At 34.7% G+C, this 15,906-nt stretch overlaps 1 protein-coding gene across 3 annotated transcripts; it reads right to left on the reverse strand.

Annotated features, from left to right (window-relative positions):
* Nucleotides 1–350: 350 nt before the first annotated feature.
* LOC105791273 (uncharacterized) lies at nucleotides 351–15,487 on the reverse strand. 3 transcript variants are annotated; one of them, XM_052634242.1, is made up of 28 exons: nucleotides 15,102–15,487; nucleotides 14,922–15,017; nucleotides 14,678–14,835; nucleotides 14,300–14,573; nucleotides 14,165–14,232; nucleotides 13,996–14,065; nucleotides 13,531–13,896; nucleotides 12,469–12,548; nucleotides 12,304–12,355; nucleotides 11,930–12,083; nucleotides 11,691–11,778; nucleotides 10,730–10,832; nucleotides 10,536–10,623; nucleotides 9,868–9,882; nucleotides 9,471–9,568; nucleotides 8,238–8,420; nucleotides 7,610–7,861; nucleotides 6,683–6,778; nucleotides 6,472–6,566; nucleotides 6,307–6,370; nucleotides 6,127–6,214; nucleotides 5,950–6,023; nucleotides 3,061–3,207; nucleotides 2,867–2,940; nucleotides 2,022–2,128; nucleotides 1,741–1,859; nucleotides 1,365–1,442; nucleotides 351–1,130 (listed from the first exon to the last, which is right to left on the reverse strand). In XM_052634242.1, the coding sequence occupies exons 1-28, from the start codon at nucleotides 15,276–15,278 to the stop codon at nucleotides 918–920; spliced, it is 3,477 nt and encodes a 1,158-aa protein (XP_052490202.1). In that variant the 5' UTR covers nucleotides 15,279–15,487; the 3' UTR covers nucleotides 351–917. The 3 variants fall into 3 exon arrangements, with proteins under 3 accessions (XP_052490202.1, XP_052490201.1, XP_012474733.1); XM_052634241.1 differs by having other exon boundaries at nucleotides 3,061–3,324; nucleotides 15,102–15,486; XM_012619279.2 differs by lacking the exon at nucleotides 9,868–9,882 and having other exon boundaries at nucleotides 3,061–3,324; nucleotides 15,102–15,486.
* Nucleotides 15,488–15,906: the final 419 nt, after the last annotated feature.

Here is a 15,906-nt window from a genome sequence, read left to right on the forward strand (position 1 = left end):
GTATTTGATATTCATTTCATCCAAACAAGTATGTGAAAAAAATATTAGTCTTTTTAAAATTTGTAGTAGTCAAATTGTAATACTTTCAAAATTATGGAATCTAAATTATGAAAATCCTAATGATTGAGGGCTTAGTTGAAAAAAAAATCAGAGGGACTTAATTGATATTTTTTTTCTGAAAAGATTCAAGGACCATCTAAACGCTTAAAGCCAAATTTTTATTCCAAGTGTTCGTTGCTTATAATTCTACGCCTTTCTTAACCAACAATTTGAAACTTCTAACTTAAGAAGTTGCCTTACCTTACAATCAATCGAATACAAGTCAACTCCAAAAAACCGCCCGTCGTCTCTTTGGAAAATGGCATTAGTTATCCATTAGACCATGCTGATAGATGCAAACGAATTAAAGTACTACATAGTTTGAGAATCTGATCAGAGATCCTTTGATTACACTACCATCATGTTACAAGAACAAAAAGAAAATCTATATCAGAGGCTAGAATGCAGTAATCCATGTGTGAATGCATTTAAATTATTGGAATCCCAGTCCCACTTCATACTGCACACAGCACCAATACAACCAAAAACCTATCATAATTCAATACACAATAGGATCCAACCCCCCCCCCCTCCTTTTTTGCACTGCCGGCCTAGCGGAGTACTGGAAATTCTGTACCAAACTCTCCTCACCACCAGGAGGGGCCTTTTCTGCATATGGGATTAGTTCAGTTACTCCAATCTCTGTTTAATCATCGGATAGGAAAGGGTATTTCCAATCCAATGAACTGGTACATCAAGGACGAATGGCCAATTCATCTGAGTAAAAGTAGTGTCCAAGGTGACCAAACTAAAATTACCCAATATAACATATCAGCCAGAGCTACCGAGCAAAATAAAAATGGCAGATTATGGGACCATCAGATTATGCTATTGTTCAGCTTCTTGAATTTCTGACAAATCGTATGCTGGTCCGTGCTTTCATAAACTTCGATTATGGACTGTATAGCTTTGGCTATCATCTCTTTCTTTCGGTTACCAACAGAATCACTTCCAACGGCATCAGACTGAGAAATCGTCTCCCCTAGTGATGAGTAGAGCATCTTAAACCAGTCCTCCAGAAAAGATGCTTTCTGTTACACGAGTTAAATAGTTAATGTCTTATAGAAAAGACACTCGTTAGTGCTTTAATAGTTCATATCTTATAGAAATTTCTTACTCCATGAAGAATGCAGCTATTTTCTATTTGGAACATGAGAAACCATCTATTTTAAGAAACAAAAATGATATGCCAAACTTACAAACAAAGGAGCACTGAATTCATTCATGGCATTTGTGAATGTCAAATAAGGTCGATTAAATCTTACTTTGACAAGAAAATCTTTCAGCGGTTTGTGGTCAGTAGCTGAAGCAAGGCTAAGAACATGCAACAAGGTTGAAGTTGACTGCGATAGAAAAAAATATCCAATTAATGATCAGGCATGGCCTTGTCTTAATTACCTTGGAATCCAACCAAAATTTTATGAAATAATCAGTAATAAATGAAGGAATTCATTTTAAAAATTGTCATGAAACTTCAGATTCACAGGAATTATTGAGGTGATTCAAATTTTCTCTTAATTTCACTAAATTTAATACAATTGACATGGATTAGGTAATAAGTATTTCTTTTATAAATGCAGAAATTGCAAGATTCCTAAACTGTTATATCATTTCAAAAGACTATCATATGCATAGAATAACCTGCTTTTCAAGTGCGATCCTATATTTGAAACTTGAAGGTGCCGAAATTGAGTCAGAACCTAGATTCTCCACTACATGCTCCAGGCCTTGGACAATGTCAGGGAAAGATTTCCCATAATCTGTGTCAAACGAGGTATGCCATGTCAATACTCAGCTTTAAAATGTCAAACATAAGATTAAAACCAAGAGTAAACAGAAGAGAAGCAGATAAATCCCAGACTCCCAGTTATTAAGTCTAAGTTTAGCCATAAATAATGATTGAAGGTATCAGTATTACTCACCAACTGCCGCTTCCGGCACAGCCAATGCAGCAGCAGCTTGTATCCTGATCTTGAAATTCGAAGAATCACGTAAAAGCAATAGAAGAATACCAAAAACTGATGGAGCCCTGCCAAAATCATATACATTCATACAATATATATCAATTATGCATCATAAAGTATAAAAGGAAAATAAGTTGCTCATATAGACATAGCATGTGAAATTGAAAATGATCTAGTAACTAAAATTCAAATATCTTGGAGGACCTTCACATTTTAGCTTCAGATATATGAGCAGCGAAGTCTTATTACTAATAAAACCAAGAAACAAAAGTTTAGAGGCAAGAGAAGTTGAGGATTCTGAGAATAATGACTCGTGCCAGTATATTCATCACAGGCTTGGATATGTTATCTTAAGAAGAGGTATTAAAAGTTGTTTACATGCAAAAAGAGTTTAATATTAAACATTGTCCCAGGTAGGAAACATACCAAATAATGAGAAAGTGTTCGCACAATATAACCATACAAAATTAACAGTGAAAAAGATCTAAGGGAGCTAAGCTAGTTTTCTATCCACAAGCACCATTCCAAACAAAAAGTTACTAGCTGAAAACAACTATGAATTTCGTGACTTCTTCCTATCATCAAACCTTAATGTGCAGGTTTTTAAAACTAGGATTGGCTACACCCATGATAATGTAGACTAAGGCAAGAGAGATGCCCACATGCCCAAACAATGTGAGGGCAAATTGCTCATTCAATAATTTATCCAACCTTTACATCAAACTGTACTGAACATGAACAGTTAAACCTATTGGGGCTGTATTCCTAAGAAAAAGAGCATGAAGTAATTAGCATCGTCGTACCAATCCATATCCTGCAGTTGTATTGTCTTATTCAAAAACATGTTGCTCAGCGCATGACAGACATTCCATTGAACCTAGTAAATGTAAAGTCACAATAAGAAACAGAATATAGTTAAACTAACATTAAAAATGATTATATGCTTGCACCATGTTGAGATTAAAGTTTACAGAAAAACTACAATGCAAGATAATACCTTGACATTTCCAGTTGTAACACAAGAAATAAATGCTTGCACCATTCTCTCTAGCCAATGCAAATCCTTCAATGATGCAGGATAGGATGAAGTTATCACACCTCCATCAAAAGCATTCAGATCATTTCTTGCTGGCAACATAGTAACCTGGTTGCAAGTGGACGAAAATCCTAATTTTGCCACTGGCTTTTTATCAAAATATGAACTCGTATATCTGACAAATCTTGAAAGATTTCCGAGAGCTCTTACAGCATTTGATTTAACCTAATAGAAGGAAACATGAAGAGAAATAAAAGCTAAAAGAGCTTCTAATTGATGTGCTAAGATGATATATTCAATCTCTTCTAGATATGAAAGCTTATAAACTATCACTTGGCTGAACATCAACCGAATATGTTGCTGCAACTTCTCAGTTTTCTTTAAGTGCCCATTTCCGACTGTCTTAACACATTGGTATAGATAAGACCTTCATGGATGCTCCAATATATGGAAAAACTTAGAAAAATTTAACCATACCAGCATAAGATACATACTCGTATCCAACACTCACCCCCGAGTCCAATTAATCATAAACCAATAATTACCCAAACAAAGTAAAATGCAGCCAGGATACTGGGATCAAATGTAGAAAATATATACAAAATAACAAACCAGGTTCTGCAATTTGCTGTCAAGCAAAAGGTATCTAGACAACTTGACAGCATTTCATATGTTCCTGGATTTATTATGGAAGAAATAATCATATAGCTGAGCCTACAAGTTCCAGATTCAAGTTTAATGAGAAAACATTCTCACTAGCAACATTTTAGTAATACAAATGAGTTAAGATAAAACTAAGAGATGTGTACAAGCAAAAGAAAATTACCTCCACAAGAACAAAATGAAATTCATTTATTTGATTAATACATGTATCTTAGCAATTCGACATAGATCCAGTCTATTTTATCGAAACATGAGATGAAGGGATTTGCTTTGTCTACCAAACCAAATTTTAGGAAATAAAAACAGATACATAATTTTTGATAACTTCTTGCTGCCTCTTCCAAAGATTCCCGATTTACTTTTCGTACTTTACTAGCTTAGTGAGAGATAGAAACATTGTCTCGTTGTAATAATGAGCGAATCAATGAATGAATATGCAGTCTAAGCCAGACTACCCTATACATTTTCTAAATTGGTAAAAAGGAGAGATACCCATGCCCTTCCCATCTTCTACATTCTGTTTCTCATATGAAGTAACTCATACCTACATTACCCAGTTGAACTTTGATATGGACGCTTTTATTGCAATAGGAGTTTTTTAGTTTTATTTATTTATTATATCAGGTTTTATTAAGAGTTTTAGTTTTACTTATTTTCTCTATTATATTAGGTTTTTATTTCCTTCATAAACTCTAAGTTAGGAATTCTATTAGGACTCTTTTCTTTGTTATTAACAATCTATAAAAGGGTGCCAATATGAAATAAAGAGATAAGCAATTATTCTATCAAAAAGAAACATTATTTTGAGAGGGGTTTCAGTCAAGGACGAGTCTACCTTTTGAGTAGCCATAGGTAGAAGCAAGAATTCTTTCTCGTCTAGACCTGTAACTAGATCCTACGCCAAGGCACATAACAACTTGGTATCCGAGCCAGCTGTCATGGGTCACGAAAAGACTTTGACAGCCAAGCTGGAGGCTTTCATGGAACAAATGGCTTCAAGGCAACAAGCATTAGAGGAGCAGGTGGCGATATTATCTCTTTCGGTCCAAAAGATAACGAAAGGGGATTCAAAGAAAAATAATGAAGAACAAGGCAGCAGCGGAGGCACGAAAAGCAAGTAAACCTCTTTACTGCCGGGTTGGTAGAGTAACTTAGAATTGATATTGTGATGCAACATCCGGAAAACCTTGGAGTTGCAATGAATATGGCTCGAACATTGGAACGTAACAAAATGTCTCTTCCAAACTGTCATCTCGAGCCATCCTGAACTGGCCAACTTCCCAAAACACTGGCAGCAATTCAATCATTCTAACAACTAAGAGCATTGCAAAGGGAGGGAGACAAACAACAGAACCAACAGGGAACAATGGCAAAATAGGTTCTTCTGCACCATTTATTAAGCGATTGACACAGACAGAAATGGCGGAAAGAAGGGCTAACGGTCTGTGTTATAATTGTGACGAGTCTTATTCCATGGGACACAAATGTAAAAGGTTTTGGATAGAAGTACCAGATGTTGAAGGCAAGCAAGATGATGATGCGATAGATGATTTTGGATAAGTTCTGAAGTTTATTCTGAATTTGAGCTTGAGGACAAGCTCAACTCCAAGAAGGGGAGTAATGATATGGATGCTTTTATTGCAATAGGAGTTTTTAGTTTTATTTATTTATTATATCAGGTTTTATTAAGAGTTTTAGTTTTACTTATTTTCTCTATCATATTAGGTTTTTATTTCCTTCATAAACTCTAAGTTAGGAATTCTATTAGGACTCTTTTCTTTGTTATTAACAATCTATAAAAGGGTGCCAATATGAAATAAAGAGATAAGCATTCTATCAAAAAGAAACGTTATTTTGAGAGGGGGTTCAGTCAAGGACAAATCTGCCTTTTGAGTAACCATAGGTCGAAGCAAGAATTCTTTCTTATCTAGACCTGTGACTAGATCCTACGCCAAGGCACATAACAAACTTCTAGCAGATAAAAAACCATATCATGAAACTCATGAAAGAAGAAATAAACTCAAAAGTTTTGCCAGAACAAAAACAAAAAAGCTGTGACTGTATCCGAAGCATACACAACAAAAAGGCAAAGTGTGCATCAAATTACTATTTAACAATTAAAAGCTACCGTCACACCAATCTCATTAGTCCATGAAAGGTTATAAGATGCCTTATAATATATTATACCTTGTCCCCGTCCTTGGTTAGACGCAGAGCACACTCAATTAACAAGTCCACCAAATGGAAGTTTGTTTCTGAATCTATAAAAGTGTCAAGAAAAGAATAATTAGATATAGGAAATATTGTATTAGTCTATTAGATATAGAAAATACAAAAAATAATTCCACCACGCCAGAAAGCTACCTGTTGAGTGCTTTAAAGGAACATCATCAACAAAGTGACGGATAGAATCACATATGTTTGCCAAAGCCCAAGAGGCTGGTATTCGCACCTGCAAAAGTATTTGTAAGCAAAACTTGCATCTTAAACACTAGATATATAAGCACTCTCCTAAGGTCTAAATAAAAAAGATTTTAAAATTACCGAGACCATAGAATCACGAGTGTTAATCTCAACAGCATGGATAAACTTGCCAAGGTTCCCTGCACTAAATAGTTTAGGCTTTCCGTAAATTTAGTTTTCATCATTTTTGCACATACAACCCATTAAATCATAAAAACTTATATCCTAGTAACATTGCAGAATCACCTCGCAGAAGCTTTCTGGAAACATGAGACAACACCAATGGCTCGACAAGCAGCTGACCTAACTGAAGGAACCTTATCATGCTCAGCAGCACTGATCTATTTTTTTTTCAAACATAAATCACAATAAAATGGAGTGAATGTTATGTAAGATCAACACAAAAGGGGAAGGGAACAAAATTTCAAGTTTTAAATAATGCTAAATCAGGACTTACTAGAGATGAAACAATGAAGTCCTGGTTTTCCTTCAAGAGAGAAAAGAATACAGAAGAAGTGATTCCAGCAAAACAAGTTACTGATGCAGTTCTCACCTTCCAAAGAAAAGCAGTTCAGTGTCATATACAGGTAAGAATATAATACTTCAATCTTGTTAGAAGTGTAGTTACCACCTACAATGAATGATATGATAATCTCAATGCAAAAGAAAAACCACAATGTAAAAATAAAAAGCCCAACTTTCATCGAACTCTTTGATATTCTTCACTAAAGCCAATGTCTGCAGCAAGCAATAGAATTTATCCACAAGGTCAAGATCTATTTTGTGAACCAAATAGATAATGATAAGCAATAAAATGAAGGAAATCAAAGCTGTCATAAGTTATTGTATGTCTGCAGGGCATTAAATGAGGCCAAAATGAATTCTCAACTAGCTCTCACAAATCAGTTTCTTGTGCTTAAACAATTAACCTTCACCAGTTCAATGTTGCTCTTACATCTAGCACCAATGGCCATCCATGTTATAAATCAGAATTCTCAAGCTTCTCCAAGAGTGCCAGCAGTTCAGAATTTTGAAGGTCATGTGTTTCCATTCGACACTAGAGTACTTAGGCTTTTTCCATAAAAAAAATTAGCCACTAAAGTTGTGAATCATTTACACCATAACATAATTGGCCAAAAACTAGGTATTTAGAGGAAAATAAAAAAAATAAAAAGTTTAAGGCAAAGCGAAATGCATGTATCAACCTCTAATTGCACATAGAAGATTAAAGACAACCATGATGACCATCATCATCATAATAATAACAGAGAATCAAGCAACTCAGCTTGAATAAGCCTTAATCTGCTGAATGTCAGTTGTTTGGGTGATCTGAAGAGGGGGAACAAGAAGCTATCTGAAGAGGGGGAACAAGAAGCTAACTAACCATTGCAGATGTATGCCATAGAATGAGAGGCATGAGCTTCTCAATTGTCTCAGCCCACTGCTGAAGTCCTGATGGAAATGTATTTCTTTCTTCTTTTACATCTTCTGGACTCCGGGGTCCATATGATGGAGCTGATGATACTTTCTTTGTCCTTATGCAATCAGAAGTAAACGGGGAATCCAAAAAATTTTCTTCCGAAAGATCCTCAGTTCCTCTAAAACCAGATATTGCACGAAGGCATTCATCCAAAACCTGAAGAATGAAAATAATAAATTAACATCAAAAGGGAGAAAAAGAAAAGAAAATCAGAAATGGAAACTGACAAAAACTACCACACAGATAAGGGCATCTTTGCCCATTACACACTAATAACTCTGGCAAGAAGAGTCTCCTGGCCTTCCATGTATTTGGTGCATGGATGTGTTTCTGGAGTTTCCAGACAACAAAATCCAGAGGAGCAAAATAAAAATGATACTAATACCTATAGAGTACATATAAAAGGATTTGATATGAAATGTCAATTGGTCACAAAAATTGCCACAAACATATATACAGACATATATAGACATGCTCACATACATAAATATATGTATATAAAAAAGAAGAGGAAACCAGTTGGCAATTTCACCTTTATAGCAGCTGTAACAATTTTTTCCCCAACAAATAGAGCTGTATTTCCAGCTAGTTCCTTCCAGGACTTTGTTGCAACTTCGGCATTACCTTCTCTCAGAAATTTATAAACAATAGCAGAAATTTTTCCCCAGCATACTAACATTAAGTCCGGGTAATTGTGAGAAACGGCTCGAAGGGCCTGCAACATGAAATGCATATATGTACACACAAAAGGTTTTTTCAAATCAAAATGCTCAAAGGAATCTCAATAGAATAAACTCAAATCTCAAGTTTCAATATCAAAAATCAACAAACCAAACCTAACACAACCAATCTCTCTATCCGTATAGCAAGAGGGAGGGAGGGAGGAGAGAGAGATACACATGCATATATACATGTGCGTATGAATAAACCTAGGTTTTAATTTCAACCCATTGAAAATAAAGCCCACCTATATGCCACACAAAGTCTTAATAAAAGAAACCAAACAAAGAACCCCACAGAAAGTAAATCGCATACTTCAAAATTTTGCAAGAATATCTTCCATCATTATCCTTCTCAATCAAAATACAACATTGCACAATGACAAAAATGAAAGTATCTTTTTTAAGACAAACAAATATGAATTTATTCTATTTTATCTTGAACTCTGTTTTTCCACATACATCTTGATCAATATAGATCACAATCATCCAAAAGCCAATTCCTTCATTTGTTCCTTTTTGTGTGTGTTGTCTATGGGGAAAGGAAAGCTTCCAAAGACAAGAATGGGCATTTGTAAACATGCTCACTTAACATCAACATTAATAAAACAAGCATTATCTTCGCATTTAACTTTACATAAGGTTCATCAATTTTATTGCACAGATACCAGATTTATTATTTAGTAATCCAGTGGTTCACAACACATCCAAATGTATCTCATTCCCTCTTCAGCTTCAATTATTTCCTCTTATCTTTGCTATAGCAAGCAGCTAGTTTTGGCATCTTAGCAATGTCTAATTGAATGAAACAACATATATTGAATAATTACCAATGATTTACCAATAATCCTACACTCTATTAATATAAGATACCAAATTGTGAAAAATCAGGAAGTAATAACTGGAGAAAAGGAGGAAAGAAGCACACAAGAATCAGGGATAAGAATGATACATTGCTCAACCAGAGAAGTATTAGTAAGCCACCAGAACTCGACATGACCAACTAACACATTAAATGCTATAACTTTAAATTTACTTGAAATTACCTGAAGTGCTTCAAAGCAAACTGTTGGGTTGCTTAGTCGTTCACAATGCTTAAGTAATGTTAGAAAAACACCAGACTTCTTGTCAGCCTCCACAAAACCTGGAATAGACTTCAAATAACAAGGTTCAATTAGCAAATGATTTCTAGAAGAGAGAAACAAAAAATCAACTTCTTAACTCATAAGCTTATAGGATATAGAACAGGTCAATGAAAACTGGAAGTGGTATCCATTCAACTGATGGTCTGTTCACATCGGAAAGACTCAACTGTAAAATAATAAGAAGAATATGAATAATAAATAATCAAGTACTGGCTATCATTTCATTAAAAGAAACCAAAAAGAGTTATTACATTACATGAATGATACACACATTCACTCAGGTCCCTTTGTGACATACCCAACAAAAATCCTCCTACAATAAACAGAAATTGCAGCAATTTCTCCATTAACAAACGTTTTTATGAACCATGTGTAAAGTGTTCAACAAGGTAATGGGTCACAAACATGGCGAGCAGGTCATAACCGGCTTCTATTCTTATGCCATTAGTCTACAACATTAAAGTGAAAAACTCATTAAAAGACATTAGTCTACAACATGCAATGGAATGATACATGAGTGATAAAGGGAAAAAGTTCTAATCCTTCAAGAGAGACGTATGTTTGTGATTATATGAAATGGTTGAAGAAACAAAATGAATACCAAGGACAAAAGGTTAAGAGTAGAGTACATTCCGGTGCCTCCTATAACTCTGACTGGGGTTCAGTCACTCAACTTTCTCTCTCCTAAGCATGAGATGTTGTTATAAAAGTTATCAGCTCCACGGTTTTAATTTTATTACCAAAGGTATAACCATTCAGCATATTGCTTTTTAATAAATTCTTTCATTTGAAATCACTCTAATGATTACCATATATGCTTTAACTAGTTTCACAACCGAAATTCATGTCCTCCACCCTCCCCCAACCCCCACCTCCCCCCATAAAAAGAAGAGAGGAGAACCTAACTGAAAAGAAAACTAATTTTGACCATAATAATTGGGCAAATTTTATAAAAAGTGAGATAACCTGTCGACAATTCCTTTAAAATCATTTCTTTGACTTGGATGGAAGGTGAAACTGATAAAGCAGTTGTCAAACAGCTAATAGCAGCAGCCTAACAAAAGAAGTAAGATATAATTATCTTCACAAGCGAAAAGGCCTAAATGTTGCCATCCACACCAGTCAAAGATAAAATATAAAAACAATTAAAAGAACCCTGCCTGCAAACCAGTCTGATCACTTTTGAAAGGAAAACCAGCTTCAATCCTTGCTTGTAAAGATAAAATTACTTTCGGCAACAATTCACCTGGCATTCGTGAATATCTGTGGAATTACAAGCAAAACGACAAAATAAATCCAATATAAACATGCTAGGCTCTTCCTAAAAGATCAAAGGAGGCAACATATGAACTTAATAAAGTCATGGATAAAAAGTAATCAGTTCCTTTTCAAGCTGCTATCCAACGCATCCAATAAAAACCACACTGGTTTTTTCTTTATGCGTAGAAACTATTCAAACAATTCTACCACTTAAATCCTTCGTAAGTCCAAGTGACCCTGAAAATAGATCTGATTATCTAGTTTGTTCTTATCAGTTCAGAGAATTGTAAAACTGTTCTAACCTGGATTACAGAAGTGCATATCATGTAAATCATTTTGCATGCACACCACAAAAGCAGATCCTATCGGTCTTCCAGACAATGACCAGATATCATGATACTAAGAGCATACAAAACAATATTAGCAGTGAAAGAGAAGGGAAAGGATGATGGGGGCGACAAAGGACAGAAAGAAGATAGAAATGAAATCACCCCGGGATTGATATAAGGCCACTCATCAATCTCATAAGTAAAAAAATATGAATTTAAAATAATCCCATCAATTTATAGTTTCTCTTCATTCTCTTTGTTTTGAACAGATTCTCTCTTCTTTTTTTGTTCTTTTTTCTCAGTAGGTATAATTCACCACATTTGTCTCTATATTGCCACCTAAAAGAGACTCCACAGATTTAGCTTTATTATACCCGATTGAACAGAAGTAAAAGAAACAGAGTTCAGTGTCATATGAATATAAATGCAACAGAAAGCTTTAATTGAAAAGAAATAAATTACCAGCTAAAAAGGAAGAAAATTAGTAAGCATTTTAACAACCACAAGAAGAGATAAGAAGAAAGACTCATACGGTGTGGATGATATCAAAAGCATTAGAATCTTGAAAACCAACACCAGCAAACGACTATTAGTTTCATGCTGAATTAAGTATAGAGTACCTACATCACAAAGGCAAGCGCCAAAGATATTATTATAAATAACTTTATCAAAATTCATAATAATAACTAACAAGTAAGAAACACACATGGGAAGTACCAAAGGCAAGCAGAGTCTTTAAAAAAATGAACCACACAGGATATAATCAAGTACCAGTATGCAGCTGCATTAGTATCTGGCCAAGTGAACTAGAAAGTGCCATAAAAGATCCCAATTTAGCAGATTCTTTATATTCTGCTACCTGAAGAAAAACAGTAGCAGGCCCATCCATCATGACAGCCAGAGCTGAGGCAGATGCCATCCGTGCCTAGGCATCACAAAATTGCTCATGTAAGCAAAAAGCACGATTTAGGTTTAAGTAACACATCTGGCAACTACATGATGTAAAGCCATAAACAACAAAGAACATATCTTTGTCATAATCCAGTATTGTCAACTAAACTAAACATGAGGCATAGGTGTCATATAATTTTCCAAGAACAATAAAGGCTAAGGAAAAAAAAAACCTACAAAGACAAAAGTTTTACCTTCAAGTAAGGATCAAATAGCAAGGATGCCATCAAAGTGGCTTCAAATTTTCTGCAGTCAGCTATGTTAAATAAATGGAACAGAAAGACTTGCTACAGGAAAACAAAATGATAAAAAACTTCATGGAAAATTAGCTCAATAGAGCAATAATAGGATTACATTACCTTGGTTGTAGTACATCATTGGTCGGCAAAAGCATTGTCCATTGAGATGTAAAGGATTTGGGATCAGCTTGACAAAGATCCTGCACCAGAAACACGCAACCAAAGAAGCCCTGATTCAGATTCAAGTTCATGTGCTTGCACAAAGTGAAAGTACACGAACATTAATCCAAGTCTTTTGGAGCAATTAAAGAATTAGGGCACTCTTCCTTTTTTAGGGACAATGAGATCATTCACTAGTACCTTTCCCATTAATGGCCAAAATGGAGCCACAAAATGCTACCGAGCAAGAAGTGCCATTCCACAAAATTTTGAAAACCATAAAATAAAAAATTAATAAGACATGCGATGTCCATGTTTTGATATCATCAATACACATTAGTTAATCCAGGAGTGGCAGAAAGCAATATCACAGTAACAAAATAAATACTATCACAAAACTAAAAAAGGTAAAGGGCTATCAGATCATAGTTTTGAACCAAATATAAAACAGCTGGATACTTCAGAAATTCCAGCATCAACAAAATGACTGGTGTTCAGGAACGAGTACTTAAGAATGTACTAATAAAGATTTAGGAAGCATAAAATAGAGTTTTGGTTGTTTTGAAGAACATGGAGAGCAATTAACCGTATAAAACCAATTTGACTTCCAACCTAATTATTTACAGACATAAGAAATCCTAAATGCATGAAGTATCAAATCAAACATATAAAACAAACCACCAAAAAAACATCCTTCATGCCATATCAATGTTGATTTCATAGTAATTATTTAATTTCAATTCATATGATTAATCAGAAATTTTAACAATTTAGACTACAAATTTTCAGTTCTAAAAGACTTGGTCTACGCTGAACGACCTAGATTTGGGTATCTTCCTCATTGTTCATGAGTATTCCCAGTAATTCCTATATCAAAAAAACGCCACATTTAAAAAATTTTCCACATTTAATATGGAAAGCTCAAAAATCACCTCAAAGAAGGCTTTATAGCTGCATATAAACATTGGGGAAATAAAATCAAAAGGTAGTCACAAGTAAGAAGGAATGATGTTCTAAACTTACCTGTATACAAACAATGGCAGACACTCTAATCTTTGAGCATCGAGAATCATTAATATCTTTAAGTGATCCATCACTGTCACTGTAATCAGAGTCTGATGATGTAACATCAACCATAGAAGAAATTTGATCAGAAGAACTCTGAGGATCTAGAGCTTTAGCCTGCCTAGTATTTAAATTGTCCTTTTTGCGCAAGTGTGGAGGCCTATATGGAGTACTATTTGTTTGTTTAGGCTCTTCTAAAGTCAGCTTAAGCCTTGGTGAACCAAATTCTTTCTCCTTGGAACTGACAGCAGCACATATGACTTGGTTTCCACTGGTAAGGCCATAAACGAAAAACATACGCAAGGATGCCACAAAACTAGACACCTGAAAGTAACTTTTGTATTACATTCATGCAGTAGCAAAGCAAAAAGAATTTAACATTTAAATTAAAACTATGTCCATAAGTTGTAACGATTTGCTTACATGTTCTGAAAGAGAACCTTTAGGATCCAGAAGAACCAAATGAAGGCAATGCAGAAGAGAAGCATAAAACCTGTACACAACAAGAAAACTTGTTAATTAATACTTGAAAGAGCAATGCGTGTTTTTATTTTATCAAGTTCTCTCCACGGATAAGAAGGAAAGATCATACCTTGACATGATAATGTCTTCCACAACCAAATTCTTAGAGGCTAATAAATCCATCATCTTCCTAAAAACCTAATTAAAAAAACTCAACTTCAGCATCATGTTTACAGAAGCCACCAAAGCCAAATAGAGAACTTGCCTGAATGGTTGACTGCCAAATATCAACTGGAAAGGAAGAACCACTCCTTGAATATAGTTCACCAAGCATAGTAAAGGAAGCAGTTAGAACTTCCCATAAACTACCATTTCTCTGTAATTTCTTCCCCATTTCAATAGCACTCTTTTGATTGCGACTTGAAGAATACAAGGAGATTAAATCCGTATGAGAACGTGCAATGATGTGAAGAAGAACATTTACCAACTGAATATCATCTGGCAGAGAGCATTTTCGTTGGTTTTCACTGACAAGATATCTGAGGATTGAATAAATTAATAACATTGTTATTATTAATGAATTCGAGCAAGCATAAAAAATAAAAGAAAAATGGATAAGAAAAGAATGTGAAATTGAACGAACCTGAGAGTTCCCAAGCATTCTAAAGTTGGTTTATACAAAGAAGCACTGGACGTTGCTTTGGCAAGAAAATGATCAATGATTTTGGTGGAGGAGTCAAGAAGCAAGGCCCAAGATGAGGTATTGATATCGAGAGAAACCCGATGACTGACATCATGGATCTGGGGCAAACAAGGATATGGATTAGCAACTAGATAACAAATAAAAAATAATCAAATAAGAACAAGTATGATCGAAATTCAAATACCAAGCGGCAAGTGTTGGAAAATGTATGGACCAAATCGTGTTGAAATTGGGAGGCATTGGCAACAAGTTGGATGAGAAATAAAAGATCGGAAGTCACCTGAAAGTAACAATCGAAAATCTTTAACATTAAATGACAAATAAGAGCGAGAAAGATGGTGGAATTTTGGGAAATAAAAGATACCTCGTGAGCAGGGAGGTCGGAGGCGGCAGATATGAGAGAAGAGTGAGAGTGAGAGAAGATTAGGGATTGTACAAGTTGAGGGATGGAAGGAGGGCTTGTTAGTGTTTCGTCTCTCAGAGTAAGAAATGCCGTTCTCCATGACCTCACCGCCGTCAGTGACGATGATGATGCCGCCATTGACGGTGTCTCCGCCTGGGATGACCAAATACTACAAGCTTAATTATTCTTTCAAATTTTCCGTTTTGGTGATGGAGTTCAACGCGGCTGGGGCCTCGTGGGAATTCGCCTGCGCGCTGTATCACGACCTTCGACTTCGATCCGGTTAACGGCGCGGTTTTAAATAAAGCCTTGGGTTCGATTCAATTAGATTTTTCGAATCATTTGCTATAGTTTAGTTCCACTCAACTGAAATTTTATGGGTCCTGCTAAAAAATTTTAATATTATTTTTTTTATTGTTTTCTCTCTATTTTACTACTATTTTATTATGTTGCTATTATGCTATTATTTTGTTGTTATTATTTAGATATTATATAAACTTATTTTATTGTTAATTTTGTTATTATTTTAAAGAATTTTGTTAATTTTGTTATTATTTTAGAGCCATTTACTTGTTAAGTTGTAACTATCTTACTATATACATATTTTTAAAATTTTATTTTCAATTTGTTGGGAAATATTTATTTTGATGTTTTTAGTATTTCTGATATATTATATATTTTAAAATTATATAAAAATAATATAAAAATTAATATGGGCGGGTCAGGTCGGGCCTGAGTTTAACATTTTTATTCGAATCGGGCTTGA

The sequence above is a fragment of the Gossypium raimondii genome, chromosome 8 (assembly GCF_025698545.1).
Source record: "Gossypium raimondii isolate GPD5lz chromosome 8, ASM2569854v1, whole genome shotgun sequence".
In the NCBI taxonomy this organism is placed as follows: domain Eukaryota; kingdom Viridiplantae; phylum Streptophyta; class Magnoliopsida; order Malvales; family Malvaceae; genus Gossypium; species Gossypium raimondii.